The following is a 14242-nucleotide window of genomic DNA, read 5'->3' on the forward strand; positions in this document are numbered from 1 at the left end:
TTTTATCTAAGCTATAACATCCCTTTATTAAAAAATCAATTTGTGGTCTTAAAGAGTTTACTACTGTTAGTTTTTGGATGATAATCAAATTTTCTGAGATGTTTCAAAACCTTTTGTAGTTTTTCACAAAATCAAAAACAGGGGGAAAAAAATTAGTAAGTCTGTAATTTTTCATAGGTTTGAGTTTATTTACTAGTATATTAACACATTACATGCTACTGAAAATAAAAAGGTAATTTCAATTGTCTTGAAAGAATATAGTGTTATAATAAAATGGCACATTTCGATATTACACAGTTTCCACTGGCACTCTGCCACCTCCTTCCTTCTTCTGAAAGGAAATGAATGACGTCATGCAGGGCTACTAAAAAAATACTTCTTGGTGGTTTCATTGGCAACACAATTTAGATGATGAGTTATGTGGCAGAGCACCTGCTGTATGCAGAGTGAGAGAAACAAGGCGGATTTGATCAGAACCACACACAGATAAATGGACTGTATTAAAAGCTGGCAGTAAATAAAGGTTTCTCCTCTGAGTCACTACAATATTACAAGAGCAGGGGAAAAAAAATAAACGAAGGAAAATAAACGAAGGCGGAACAGAAAATAAGGTTAGAGAGATGTCTGGGGCCACCTTAAGACCGACAGCACCATAATGCAAACGGTGCATTTAGAGAGGCGTGGACATTTATTAGCACCCCTGATAAAGATGTGTAAAAAGCCTTAAAATAAACTCAGTGTTTTTGAAGCAGCACAGGATCGCTCTGAAATAATAAGAACAAATAGCAGCCTTTAACTTGAGTGCATTCATTTAGTTAGGGATGATGTTTTACTCTTAACAAAATCACCCCCAACAATCCCTTCAAAAGAAACGCAACTTAAGAATCTTAAAACTTCTTCAGTGGCATACAGTAAGTGGCATCTTCTGTTTCCATAGAAACTGCTAGATCTTTGTGGATGATCCAAGTAAACAATTAAAATCCTATTTTAAATAAGAGACAATTTTTAGCTTAAAATGTTAAACTGTTAATTTTTGGATTAACCGCTTAATTGAATTGCAAAAGGTGGTTAATAGGTGAGTTTTTCTTTTCAGGTGAAGCTAAGACTCAAAAATGTGAAATTATAGGTAGAAAATTTTTTCTGAAAATGTAAAAAATAATTTTAATCTTAAACTCAAATTGTATATATATATTTTTTCAGTAGTGGCTTAATTATTGCTCTCTGTTCTTTCAGCAAAATGACATTTTTTGAGACTGTCTGCTCCAGTTAATCACTCGCTTACTAAATCATCTGACGATTATTTCAATAATCAATTCATCGCTTCAGCCCTAATTTTGGATTTTCTTTAAAGGGTGTGGAAATACACAAAAGAAAGTACAGTAGAGGATCTGTGATGCCATAGGTCTGATTTTCATCCACAATAATCCTTGTTAGACTGTTTAGTGAATTTCCAGATCATTAAATAAAAACAAGTTGGTTTCTGATGGAAGACTGACAACAAAACCATTACGCATGGGATGATAATTAAAAACATGAGGCAATAACAAAAGCCAACCTTCGTCCATGGTCATCTTATATCACTAACTAAAAATACCTATTCAGACTTGATACCATTGAATCTCTCTACCCACCAAGTAAATACACTGAAATTAAAGGTCTCGGGGTAGAAAGCACTCTAAGGCATTGTACACATTTTTACCAGAGGAACCAAGAAATCCCTCCACCCCTGCACCATCACCAGGACATGCAGAACATGATTCCATCTGTCCGAATGTTGCTGCAGCGCCATCTGCAGGTGGCTGCAGCACCACAACAGAGAGGAGGAGAGGATGAGTTCCCACAGATCACACTTAAAGGTTTTCAGCTTTTGTTCACAAGTCTGCATCATGATAAATAGTAGCGCTGATGATTGTCACAACAAAACGCCTTCCTAAAGGGGCAAAAAACATCATGAGCTACAAACCTCAAAGAAACGGTGAAAAAGAAGAGGTAAAGCAATAAAAAGATACAGTCTGCTTGGGCCTGTGCCTTGAAACTAAACAGGACTTTTAAATGAAGAAGACCAAAAAAGAAACTAATAAAATAATAAAAAAGAACTAACTTGCTCAAGAAGTTCACAGAAGGCTTTAAAACAAGAAGGACAGGTACCAAATAACACCACTTTCTCCTTCCTTTGACACACACGACGAGACGTGGACACACCGCTGTCAGCTTTAGTAGGATAAATTCAGTGGGCTGAATGCAGAATGCTAACATGATAAGACGGTTCTAACTAGAGTGACTGGCAGCCTCCTACATTCAGTCTGTTTTACTTCAATTGTGTCCATCGGAGGCAGAGTGAGAACATGCGAGGGTCGGTCAGCTCCTCTACCATAGAGATGTAGTGCCCTCCCAATGTTAAAATCAAAGCAGCTATGAAGACAACTAGTAAGATATAAACAATACTCAGCATGAAATGAGAACCACAGTTACATCATTCCATAACAATATGTTCTATGTATCCTACAAAGGACTACTTGGTGGTGCGTGGTTGGAGGTGATCGGTGGAGCGAGGTTCAGGTGAGAGAATGTAGTGTTGCCTTTATCCCCACCTCGTCAACAGTCTCACGGTTTCTCCATTGCTGCGACTACATCCAGTTGCTCTTACTGTAGCTGCTGGTTTGGACTTGAGTGTTCGATACTCCATTTAACCGAGAGGTCTATGCCTTCATGTCTTTTTGGAAACGGTTTGCTGCTGAATATGAGCCCTGCTGCTTCAGTCCTTCAAAGTCAGGGGTTCACACAGGATATTGCTGCATTCATGGTCAGGAAAGGAAGGAGTCCTTCAACAATGAACCAGAGCACGCCTCAGGTTGGGGATGAAAACTCTGAGTAGCTCCGATTGGCTTTTGTGGTTTCCGTTCGTTTTCATCAGAATCAATGCAAATTTAAAGTAGAGAAGCATCGAGAAATCAGAAGGCAAACAGAACTGGCCGATGATGGTTTGCATACTGAAATATCACCAATCTTCGGAGTGGAAGCTGTTATAGACGCTATGTCATTTTTCATACCAGTCCGCTTTAATCAAACTCTAATTTGTTTGCCTAGAAGTCTGGTTGGTTTGCGGAGGTGTGAATGCGCAGTCAGACTTTGATGCGGGCCAAAAAAAGCAAACTCTGTTCTGGCTAAAAACATAGGTCTTGGTTTGGTTGAAGTGAAGTCTGATGAGGTTTGAATGCATAATGTGAATGGAAGTGGACCGGAGACCGCTTGAATGCAAGAAGTGCACAGGGCATTCTGGGTAAATACAACCAAAACAAACGTGTGATTCTAGCACTAGAAGAAGAAATGGCTCATGGTCTTTAGCCAAAGACAAAAGAGAAATACTACCACTGCAGACTTTTCAACCAATCCATCAATCAAACAATCAATCAATTTTAATTATAAAGCACTCTTCAAACTAAAAGCAGCTCAAAGTGCTGTACAGATTAATAAAAAATAAACTGGTATGAAAAATGTATAAACTGATTTCTATGTTTTTACACTTAGAATTTTGGAAAACTCAGTGTAATACACAATGAGACAGTTGTTCTAGTCAAGCTCGCTGAACTAAAGGTAACTCAAGATGTCAACTATAATCAGTTTCTCTTGTAAAACCGTTTTCCAGTGAATGACATGACGTCATCTCTTCTCCTAATATAATTTCTAATGGCTGAAAATGGCAGCCAGAACAGAAATACATCCTGTTTTTATTCCTAAGGTTCCAAAAGAGAAGCTAGAATCAGCTAAAGTTGGTGCCAGCAGGTGAAGTTATTTAAAATCAAGATTGGCGAGTCTCTACTTCAAAGAACTACATGAGGAAATCTGAGTTCACACAAAGATGGAAAGATAATGTCAGAACTGTGAGCATATTTAGATTAAAAGGACTTTTTAAAAATAGGTTTAAAATCGAGACGGGAATGGGGAACTGACATGACGTCTCCTGAAGCTGCATCTTCACATGAATGATGAAGATGCAACAAGAGAACTAAAATCATTTCTCCTTATTCCAATTCATGAGGACTTGGATGTCAAAAATTAAGTAGAATCACTAAAATCTTTGAAGTCTTTGAAATCATGGAAACCAGTTGTTATTAGAGCAAACGTTCTGTTTTCCCATCTGGCATGAATGCAGCCTGAGTGACCCTTAGTGGAAGATTTAAAAAAAAAAAAAGAAAAGAAATGACAGCAGCCATTACTGGTTTCCACACAGGAAGAGGAAGTGGTTGAACGCTACGTCAAGGAGTCTCCTTAGGAGCGAGCGTCGATAAGCCGTTCACGGCAGGAACGAGTTACAGGGAGCGGTCGCCGAGTCCGGGGAGCAGCAGCGGCAGGTTCATCTTCCGTGTTGCAGTCTGGGAGAGCAGGAAGGACGACGAGGAAGAGGAGGGGATTATTAATACGAGTAGAAACGGATCACATGAGGGTGGAGGGGGTCCGACGAGGGTCTGCTTTGTTCTTGGTGATTCTCAGAAACTGTACTTGGTGCGGCTAAAATCTCAGGGAGGAAAGGGAGGGTGGGGGGAGTGAGAAGGATGTGTGAAGGGGGAGTAGGTGAGAAAAAAAGAGGTGAGGAAGGGTCTAGTACTAGTGTCCAGGTGGTGGAGCGGCGGTCCGCCCTCAGCTCAGTTCGTCCTCGGCGCTGTGCTGGTCCAGCAGCTTCACGTGCGTGAAAGGAAAGTGGCCATGCTTGCCTTTACATTCGCCCTCCCACTGGCCGTTCACGTTTATTTTGGTCACCTTCACCATGTCACCCACCTGGGAGGGAGAAAGAGAGAACATGAGGAGCAGAAACACGTCAAAGAGAGCAAAGATCAGAGTTTATATGATAAAATTCAAGCACTTTCAAGGTAAGTTTTCACACTTTTCCAACACCACACAATACAAATAACTACAACAGAATTTCAATTCACCATTATACACATATCATTAATATTAATAGTATTCTACATCCTATAGCGGGGATAAGGTAAACTAAAATATAACAAAGTTTTATGTTTTAAAATGTTTTTCACAAACACCCGGTACGTTGAGACCAAACAAATCTAACAAAAAAAACAAAAACAAAAAACAACAACAACAACAACAACAACAAAAAAAAATCGCTTAATTTCTATAATGTTTTGTATAAAATATAAGTTACCATTTACTTCAATTGCACAGATCAATAACTCATTAAGCCATTGGGAATAATGAATATTCATTACATTGAAACAATCCAAACAAATTGTGTTTTGGTAAATAACCTTCCTGCTTAAATTAAATGCTTAAAGACTAGGGGTGCACCGATTTATCAGTTCTGACTTTCTTCATTTTGGGAAATCGGTGATTGGCCAATTTTTACATATGAAGCCAATCTTATCCACCAATCTTATCTAGCTTGGCACATGTTCAAGAATCAACCACTGCCCTCTTTCTTTCTTCTATAAAAATTATTTGACTGACAGACCAGCACACCAAGTTATGTCTGCACGTTTACAACTAACAATAGTGACCCCACACTGTTGCCAAATCAACAACTTTCTTGCTATATTAAGCAACAATTCGGATTGGCAGATAAGCTTTTTAAAAGATCGGTAATATGCGATCAGCCAGAAAACTGCAATCTGTGCACACCTACTAGAAACATGGAAAATAATACATTTTCTGGCATTTAGCATATAGAAATAATTTTTGGTAATTCTAAATGACCTGGAACAGGAAAAGTTTAGTCTGATTTAACTTCAGACAGTGAGAGAAAAAATGAGTGTGTCTTTTTATCAGGTGTATGGAAATATCTGGGTTTAACTGTAAATAACGCTTTCCACATTTAGGTTTTTAATCAAATGTCATTGCACAAAACTGAGCAGTTTGAATATCAAGTACTTTTATGGAAACAGAAATCATGCACTTTTCAAACCTGGAAAAAACTCCTACATGACACTGACGTTTTTCAAGCACCTGTCTTGTACAAAACCTGCATGTTGACGTTTGACCTGCCCAGGGAGAGGAGCGGCTGGTCCTGCTGCAATTAACCTGAGCAAACAGGTGCTAGCAGACAAGTACAAAGTTCAAGTCGTCATTGACAAGAGCAGAAAAGGAACAATCCAATAACTCAGAGTGATGATGCGGATACTTGATGATTCCTGACAGGAAAGGACAGATTTCCGATCAGATCACCTGTTAGAATTCCTCACAGAACTAATTCCAACCCTTTAACGTTTGATTTACTTTACATGTTGCAACCAAAATTTTATTATGTTTTATTAGGATTTGCAAAAATAGTGAAGCAGGATTGAAAAAGGATATATGCTTGTATGCACATCAACTGTTTAATTCAAGATTCAAGGATTAGATGATTTTCATTGTTTGTATGAATAAATGTTAATTTTTATCAACAAATTGTAAAATAAATTGTTCAGCGATGGGATTAATTGCAGGGTTTGTAATTAAGTGATGGAAATGAATTTTAATCGAAGTTGATTGGTCTTTGAGAGAGCGAACTCAAATTATTATTTCATTATCGATACATAAACCAAAGATGGTCTCAAACAACATTATTCCAATAACTACTGGAACAATTCCAGCAACACTTGTTATCGTAACATTTAAAAATGTTTTTATTTTTATAAACAGACATTAGATCAGCAGCAGTCACATTTTATTCCACTGGATTCAGAAAACCTACAACAAAACCAGAAACTGGCCTCGACCAAATGCTTGTTAACACTTTACTAAAAATAGAAAAAACCTCAGCATTCATAGTCATCTTTACAAATGTTTTAAAGCAGCTCAAGAAAACATTAAATCTGCTGCTTATTTAGATGCATGAATAAATTAGGAACTGCAGCATTTAAATAAATTACAGAAATGTAAAATTAAATGCAACACTGTGGATGAATGCTGCCAGTGTGTTTATGATTTGTTAGTAACTATCCAGCCTGTTTACCTGACGTGGTTTAATAACAATGTAGTCATTATTCTTTAGCTGCAAAGCTCCACTTCCAGGCAATCCTACTCATGTTAGAGCGACCGTCCACTTCTGGTCCGTTGTGTTTTACTCCTACTGTCAATCTCCGATGACTACAGCAGTCCCGAGTTTCTTTCTTTGTTCAGGAGTGCGGAATTATATGCTAATATATTCCACTACCAGTACCTCCACTCTGACTTTGTGTCAACTAGCGGCCGTAATTTACTGCAACGTGGTCTCTCTGCCTGACTGGTCAGGAGATCAGAGGAGAACAAGAACAAACGGTTCAAGATTTTAAAGTCTACCAATAATTTTGGTTTTTAATAAAACTGTCAGAGGCAGAAATACGCCTACCAGACTCCAACGTTCAACCTGTCAGCAAACTTTCAAACCAGGCTGGAGACAACGTTTTGTTCACTGATGGCAGGAAGTTTGACTTCCTTTGCAACCTTTGCTATCACCAAACCACGATCAACTTTACAGATTCAAAAACTGAAGGCATAAACAACACTGGTAGACTGCATAACAATATGCTGCCATGTTAGAAGAAAACTGAATTTTGAATCAGAAAAATGTAATTCTTGTACATTCATAGCAGAGATCCACTTGCCACTAAACTGATCAATGATGAGTTGTAATAAAAAAAAAACTCAAGGAAAAAAAACCTACAGATGCACAGACCCATTTTTTCTGACTGATGTTAGGTTTTCTTTGAGATGTAACAGTAATACAAGAGAAAGTAGCCTCAGATGTTTTTAATTTTTGAATTAAACAGAAATTAAGAAAGAGTTTCCCAAATTACCGTATACAAAGCATATGTTCCTAACCGTCATCTGATATTTAAGACAAAGGTGTATTATAGTACATGTCATTTGTTGGTGTGTTGACAGAAAAAAAGATGGGAAGTCTTAGTTTTACAGCATTTAGCTCAGGATTTCTAAATGCTATATGTGGCTATCGTCCATATCAGTCACTTTTTAGCCTGTGTTAAAAGAATAAACAGAAATAAAATCCTTCAAGCAGACATTTCTACAGTTACGAGATCTTAAATATGGAACCTGTAGTAACTACAGAGTGGAAGAAATCAGGTGGATGGACAGATTGGTTGAATTGGATAAAAGAACATATGGATGATGTACAAAAGGAAAGATGGATGCATAAAAAGAAGGAAGAAGTTCTCCAACGTCTCGTTGTCTGGCTTTCTAATCACTCACCCAGATAGATATTTAAAGGAAACTATGTGGATTAGCAGAGCTTAACATCACCTGACAGTGCCATCCACGATGCGTTACTGTGGAATGTCTTTTCTGTTGCCCAGAAATTGAGCTGCTAGCATGTCATGATCACCATGAGACTGTTATACAGTCTTCAGTCAGAGGCCTCTTTAAACCTAAAGAGGTTTAAAGAGGCCTCTTTAAACCTCTTTAAAGAGGTTTAAACCTCTTTAAACCTCATCACCATCCAGTAGATGGTGATGCTACTGGAGCATCACCATCCACAACAACACTTTGAAGATGTTTGGATCATGATGATGAGTTAGAACATTTAACTTCTCTTTGAGAGAAATAAAGTATTTGTAGATCAGATGAACCTGAAAAGCAACATTTTCAGACTGCCAAGGAATTATGGACCTGCAGTTTGAGTTTAAGTGTTTCTCAGGTGAAGCAAATGCCTGAAAGCATTGGCTGGTTCTGCTTATAACCCCATGAAATATGGTACATAATCAAAGGCTGCTTTCAATTGCTCGGTATAGATCTTTAAATTTTGGTTTTTGGAAACAAAGAAACGTGAGCTACTTATTAACCACTCAGTGCCAGCATGCTGAGTCACTCAGGGCAGACTCCTGTAGGATACAGGTTTCTTTCCACAGAACAACTTCAAACAAATTTGTCCTGTTTTCAACCTGGTAGATGACTAGCAAAGAGAAAAATGAGCCACAAGCACATTGCTTGTGCTTTGTCAAGACACAAAGGGCCAAACACTGGCTCTGGATGTGCAGCCGCACTGTCCAGCAGCGGGGCGTGGGGCGGGGGACAACGAGCGCATTTCGCTTGGCCTGCCTACTCATCCCACTCCTGGCTCAGCTGGATTCCAAGCTTCACAGAAACCAGAGGAAATGGTCCTGTTCCCAAACACAAACTATTTCCTTCCCCCGATGACCTGCTCCGTGGGAGCCCCGCTCTCACTTCCGCTCCAGTTGAACAGCCCAGGCCCAAAGTGCAGCTTACCCGGCATTAGGAGCATATTTTGATAGCGTTTGTTAGATTACAAGCGCCACTGATGCCACGGTTAGACAGAGCAGATTTTGATTGAAACTGTAACATTTTTGTTTCGCTCGCTTACACAAATACAGGGTTTATTCTACGTATGCATAGGCAGATAAAAACGATGGTGGATAGCACTGTGATGTGTTGCACTACTTAATCTGTTCGGTTTAACACAACTTCTGATATGTCCTGTGTGTCGCAGGACTTCATGGTTCATGGGAGACAGACTGTTTTCTAATGAGGTAGAAACTAAAGATCAAAAGCGAACGTGCGTTTGGACGTCATGCTAAGATCATGGCGCCATATAAGTGGCCTGGCATGACAGCTAAAGCAGCCTCAAGATGTGTTCGAGGTTCGGCAGTTTCCTTACAGCAATCTTGTATAAATGTAGCCTAAGGCTGCAATCACAACAGTCCTGATTAGTCCGTTTTAATTGAGCTCTGGTTCATTTGTCTAGAAAATCTAGTTGGTTTGGGGAGGTGAATGTTCAATCAAACTCTGATGGGAACCAACAAGCAAACTCTGGTCCACAAAAAAAAACCTTGTTGGCATTCAAGTCCAACGAGGCTTGAATGCCAAAGGACCACTCCGAAAGCAGGAAGAGGACTACAGAGCACGTGAGTCTAGTGTTAACGGGAGAACTGGTTGTGAGTCATTTGCCAAAGATAAACGAGAAATCTTACAACTACTAAAATTGGACTCCACTCCATTTTGTTTACATTTAGCAAAGAAGGAAGTTGTGCTTGTGTCTTATTCAGAGGTTTTCATGTAGTGTCCTTCTGTAGTTCTTGGTTCAACACCACCACAGGTGAACGGGGGAACAAGTGTTTAGTTATTTGACATAGTTCAGTGTAAAAATGCAACATATAATATTGTGAGAAAACCTGATTGAGGCCGCAAAAGACTTGAAACTGGTTCCTGATTCTAATTTCAGGTGACTAGTAACCCTAAACAGAAATAGAGCTATTCATGGAAAGTTTGAATCAAAGCATTTTATTGTGTTGGAATGGTGTAGTCAAAGTCCAGATTGAAATTCAAATGAGAATTTGTGGATTGACTTACAGACACTTTCCATCTAATCTGACTGAGCTCGAACTGACCTGCAAATATAACTGGACAAAAGCATCAGTCTAATGTAAATCAAGCTCTAACTTGTGTTTGATGCAGTTTAAAATGTTGAATCAATTCAGTTTATGCACTGATTTAGATTGATCTATTACATAAAATCCCAATAATCCACACTGAAATTTCTAGTTGATAAATTGTGGAAATGTTGAGTTAGAAACGGTATTCATGGCACTGCACTGAAATATGCAGAAAAATCACAAGAACTTTGATTAAATTCTGGAAATGCGATATCAACCTTGTTAAATGTTAAAGACTTGGCATCACATTTCAACAATAACCATCTCCGGAGTTGCAGGTAGAAAGAGAGCAATGAGATCAGTGAAAGACAGCTCTATGACTCTATATTTACCTCCAAGGCCAGGGCAGTCTTGTCGTAGGCGTTGGGCACCCTCTTCTGTATGGCCCTGGCATAGACTGGTCCGTTCTGGAGATTCGGGAGGGGAGTGGGCTGGGCGTACTGGCTGGGGTCTCCCGTCAACGGAGCGCCAGACTGAGCCGCAGGGCTGTCTGAGTTCCCTGCAGGAGGCACCACAGGCACGCCAGCCCCTGCCATTGCACTCGGAGACGCAGGTCTGAACTGCTCCACGTACGGGACTGGGATCATCCCCGTTTTTCCTTCAGAGTTCTGGGCGTTCCACCACTGCTCCTCAGGCTTCTCCAGTACTCTAAGGATGTCCCCCATCCGAAATGGGAGATCCTCCTCGTCGTTGCCGGGGAAGTCGAAAAGCCCCCGGACGTACTCATCTTCCAGGCGCGCTGGGGGTTTGGCCACACCTCGGGCGGAGCGGGGATTTTTGGACTTGTTCATGGGACCTATCAAGGTGGTGGTGTCCAAGTAGTGGATTTTGTAGAACTCGAGCAGAGCGGGAAGAGACTCAAACTCCTGGTCACCAATGCGAAACTTGTGGGGAGGCGAACCTGGTCCGACACAGGAGGAAGAGGGAAGTTAGAACAAGTTTTTATTTACATTAATTTTGTTTTCTTTTGGCTGAAACAATAGAGACCTGCTCTGATGCACAGTCAGTGTCTGAGGTCTAACACTGTCGCAATTAATCAATCGCAAGATAATTTAAAATGATCTCAATAATTTCCATTCTAATGATTGATATCTTTTCCAGAAGCATCGTTATGCATTTATTTATGGTTTTTATTGTGCTGTTGTGTTTTATTTTGAATACTTAAAATATCTTTCAGTTCCACTATTAAGAGTTGTTTACAAAAATTATAGTTTGTCTCTGACAAGATGGATTTGCATTTTTATAACACAATCAATACCTCAAACATCAAGGTTATTGTTTATCGCAATAACTTCTGGGACAATTTATTGTCCAGCATAATTTGCTATCATGACAGGCCAAGTTAGGTCCTGAACAGAATTTTCTTGTTTGCCTTGTTATAAATATGACTATAATTTGAATGCCACTACAAATCCAAAGATGGAATTTTTGAAATGACCAGCACTCTTGTAGCATTTTGGTTTGCTTGTATCATAGGCTGGCCCTGCTGGTTTGTTTGGAAATGTAACATGTAGACCACATGTCTTGAAAAGATGGATCCAAACTTGTGTCCAGAACTTTGGTTCTTTCCACAAACACTTTGAATCCACTTTATTTGGTATACATTAATCCCCTGTTCTTCCAAACTTTTTTTCTGTTGTATATTTATTACATACATTTTAATTATCCAAAATAAACAAACAAAAACAGAAAAAAATTAATTATGAAGTCTCTATTAACAAAACTGTTCTTCAGTCAAAGGTCTAGTTGAGATCAAAACACCAGACTGAAGAATTATGTCATCCAGTTTTTGGTAGAAAAAGAAAACCTTTAATCTATCATGCAATTATTTGATTTATTGTTCATTGTGACAGGCCAACAAATTTAAACGCATTCTGTAACACCCCAAATGCTCAAGAATGGCCGGCCCCATTGAGGATGAGTTCACAAGTGTAACATGCGAGACTGGACTATTTCTGTAACTAGTCATGATGTTGGTGATTTCCAGAGTGACCAGGAAGCATCTTGGTTTCCTTATTTTATGTTTTTCCCTCAATTGTTGAGAATGTTGAGGGACAGGTAGGCCTGTTGCAATGAGAGATAAATGAGTTAGTTGCATGATAAATTAAAGTGAACTCAATAATTTTCATTTGGATGATTTATTGTTTTCTCTCTCTCTTCTTCTCCCAGATACTGGATGACAAAAGTCTTCATTGGTCTCAACCAGTTTTAAAAGACAATTTTGTTCAAATACTTTTTTGGTTTCTCTTGTTTTGCTTAATTTATTTTGAATATTTAAAATCTCATCCAGTTCCAGTGGTAAATGTTCATTACAATTTAAAGCTTATTAATTTTTGACAATGTGTTCTTTCACCATTTTGCCATTACTATTACAGTACTTGAAAATGGTCTCAAAACAACAATATTATCGTTTATCGCAATAACTTCTGGGACAATTTATCGTTCAGCAAAATTTGTTATCGTGACAGGCCTGGGACAGGAGTCTTAAGAGTCAAACTAAGATAATTTTAAATTCTTGTGAACATTACCTGCACTTTCTGGGGGTACATTTATTTCTGCGCTGCAAATATTGCTCACCCTGTTAATGAAACTATAAAAATTTTTAAGTCACCCATCTCTAGACACAATGATATGCTGCAACAGCCCAGATTATGATGGACTAAATCACGTCTCATTGTGCATGGCCATCTATATTCCGTATGCTGGAAAAAAGAGTGGTACTATTGCGCCTCTACTATGGTGCAAGTCATGCAAGAATGGTCCCATCGGTGGCACCACCGTGCACCGAACCCTTCCACGCCCCCTCACTATTCTCTTACCTGGCTCGGGCTTTCGGCTGTTCGTGTTAATTATATAATGCGAGACTCTGGAGTTCTCCGACACCGACAGCACGTAGTCGCCGGGGCTGGTGATGGAGTCCCGGACCAGAAACACGCCGTGCCGCTGCCCCTGCAGCATGCACACAGTCTCCGCTCTGGTCAAGCGGCCCCAGTACCAGCTCTCGCGGTCCGACGCGTCAAATCTTCCGGCCATGATCACCAACACAAAGCCGAGGCTTTACCCGTGGCCTTCCCTGCTCTCCCTCCTGTTATCCACAAGCGGAGCCTTCAACTCATACAAAAAACTTTAGCGCCGAGAGCACGTTCAGTAAACAGGCGACATCCACAGCTGGCCGTGTGGGCTCCAATCCGCAGATATAGGAGGAAAACCGCGCTGTAAAAATACCTCCGGTGTGGTCTGTGGTCAGCGTGCTGGTCTACCAATCATACAGCTTGTTTCAGAGGCACGAATGCTGCTACAAACCAGCCGCTGATGACAACTAACTTCAAAAACTGAAATGGCGGATATGGGAAAACAAAAAAGGCCCCAATCACCGGAAGGGACGTAGACTTTGGACGCAGAGTACGCACGACGTCAAGCTCCGTACGTGATCATAAGCACAAAAACGCAAAGTTATGTAAACAATGAAATATGCTTGCGACTATGTTGTTTCTCATACTCTCTGACTGTAAACATTATTTTTATATACCAGGAAATTTATTTTCTACTTTAAAAATGTCAGATTTTGTTGTGGTTGACTTCGTCACAACTTCATGGTCACGTGTTTTACCAAAAAAAAGATGCATTTTTTTTAGCACATTACATTAACAATATTGGCCCACAAGTCACCGAAATAGGAACATTTCAGGTTTCTCCTCTAACAAGTAATTAAACAAAAGCGTGCACATTTTCAACAAGGGAAAAGAAATATGAATGTGCAATTTATCTTAATGTCCACTAGATGTCACTAAGCACACATTAGTTTTGGTACGTATTGGAACTTGTGTGATATACACTTTCATGATTTTTGAAAATATTGGAAA

At 39.5% G+C, this 14242-nt stretch overlaps 1 protein-coding gene across 1 annotated transcript; it reads right to left on the reverse strand.

The window, feature by feature from the left end:
• Positions 1-162: 162 nt before the first annotated feature.
• On the reverse strand, positions 163-13826 carry crk (v-crk avian sarcoma virus CT10 oncogene homolog). The gene is made up of 3 exons (XM_044118775.1): positions 13199-13826; positions 10712-11280; positions 163-4776 (listed from the first exon to the last, which is right to left on the reverse strand). Exons 1-3 carry the CDS (start codon positions 13410-13412, stop codon positions 4639-4641), a joined length of 921 nt encoding a protein of 306 aa, XP_043974710.1. The 5' UTR covers positions 13413-13826; the 3' UTR covers positions 163-4638.
• Positions 13827-14242: the final 416 nt, after the last annotated feature.

The sequence above is a fragment of the Gambusia affinis genome, linkage group LG06, assembly GCF_019740435.1.
Source record: "Gambusia affinis linkage group LG06, SWU_Gaff_1.0, whole genome shotgun sequence".
Classification (NCBI taxonomy): Eukaryota; Metazoa; Chordata; class Actinopteri; order Cyprinodontiformes; family Poeciliidae; genus Gambusia; species Gambusia affinis.

Excerpts from the sequence above, each read along its gene's own strand:
- crk (XM_044118775.1), bottom strand. The coding sequence starts at position 13,412 with ATGGCCGGAAGATTTGACGCGTCGGACCGCGAGAGCTGGTACTGGGGC. Across the intron at positions 11,281-13,198 it reads CAGCCGAAAGCCCGAGCCAG|GTTCGCCTCCCCACAAGTTT; the intron begins GTAAGAGAATAG and ends GTGTCGGACCAG. Across the intron at positions 4,777-10,711 it reads AGACTGCCCTGGCCTTGGAG|GTGGGTGACATGGTGAAGGT; the intron begins GTAAATATAGAG and ends TCTCCCTCCCAG.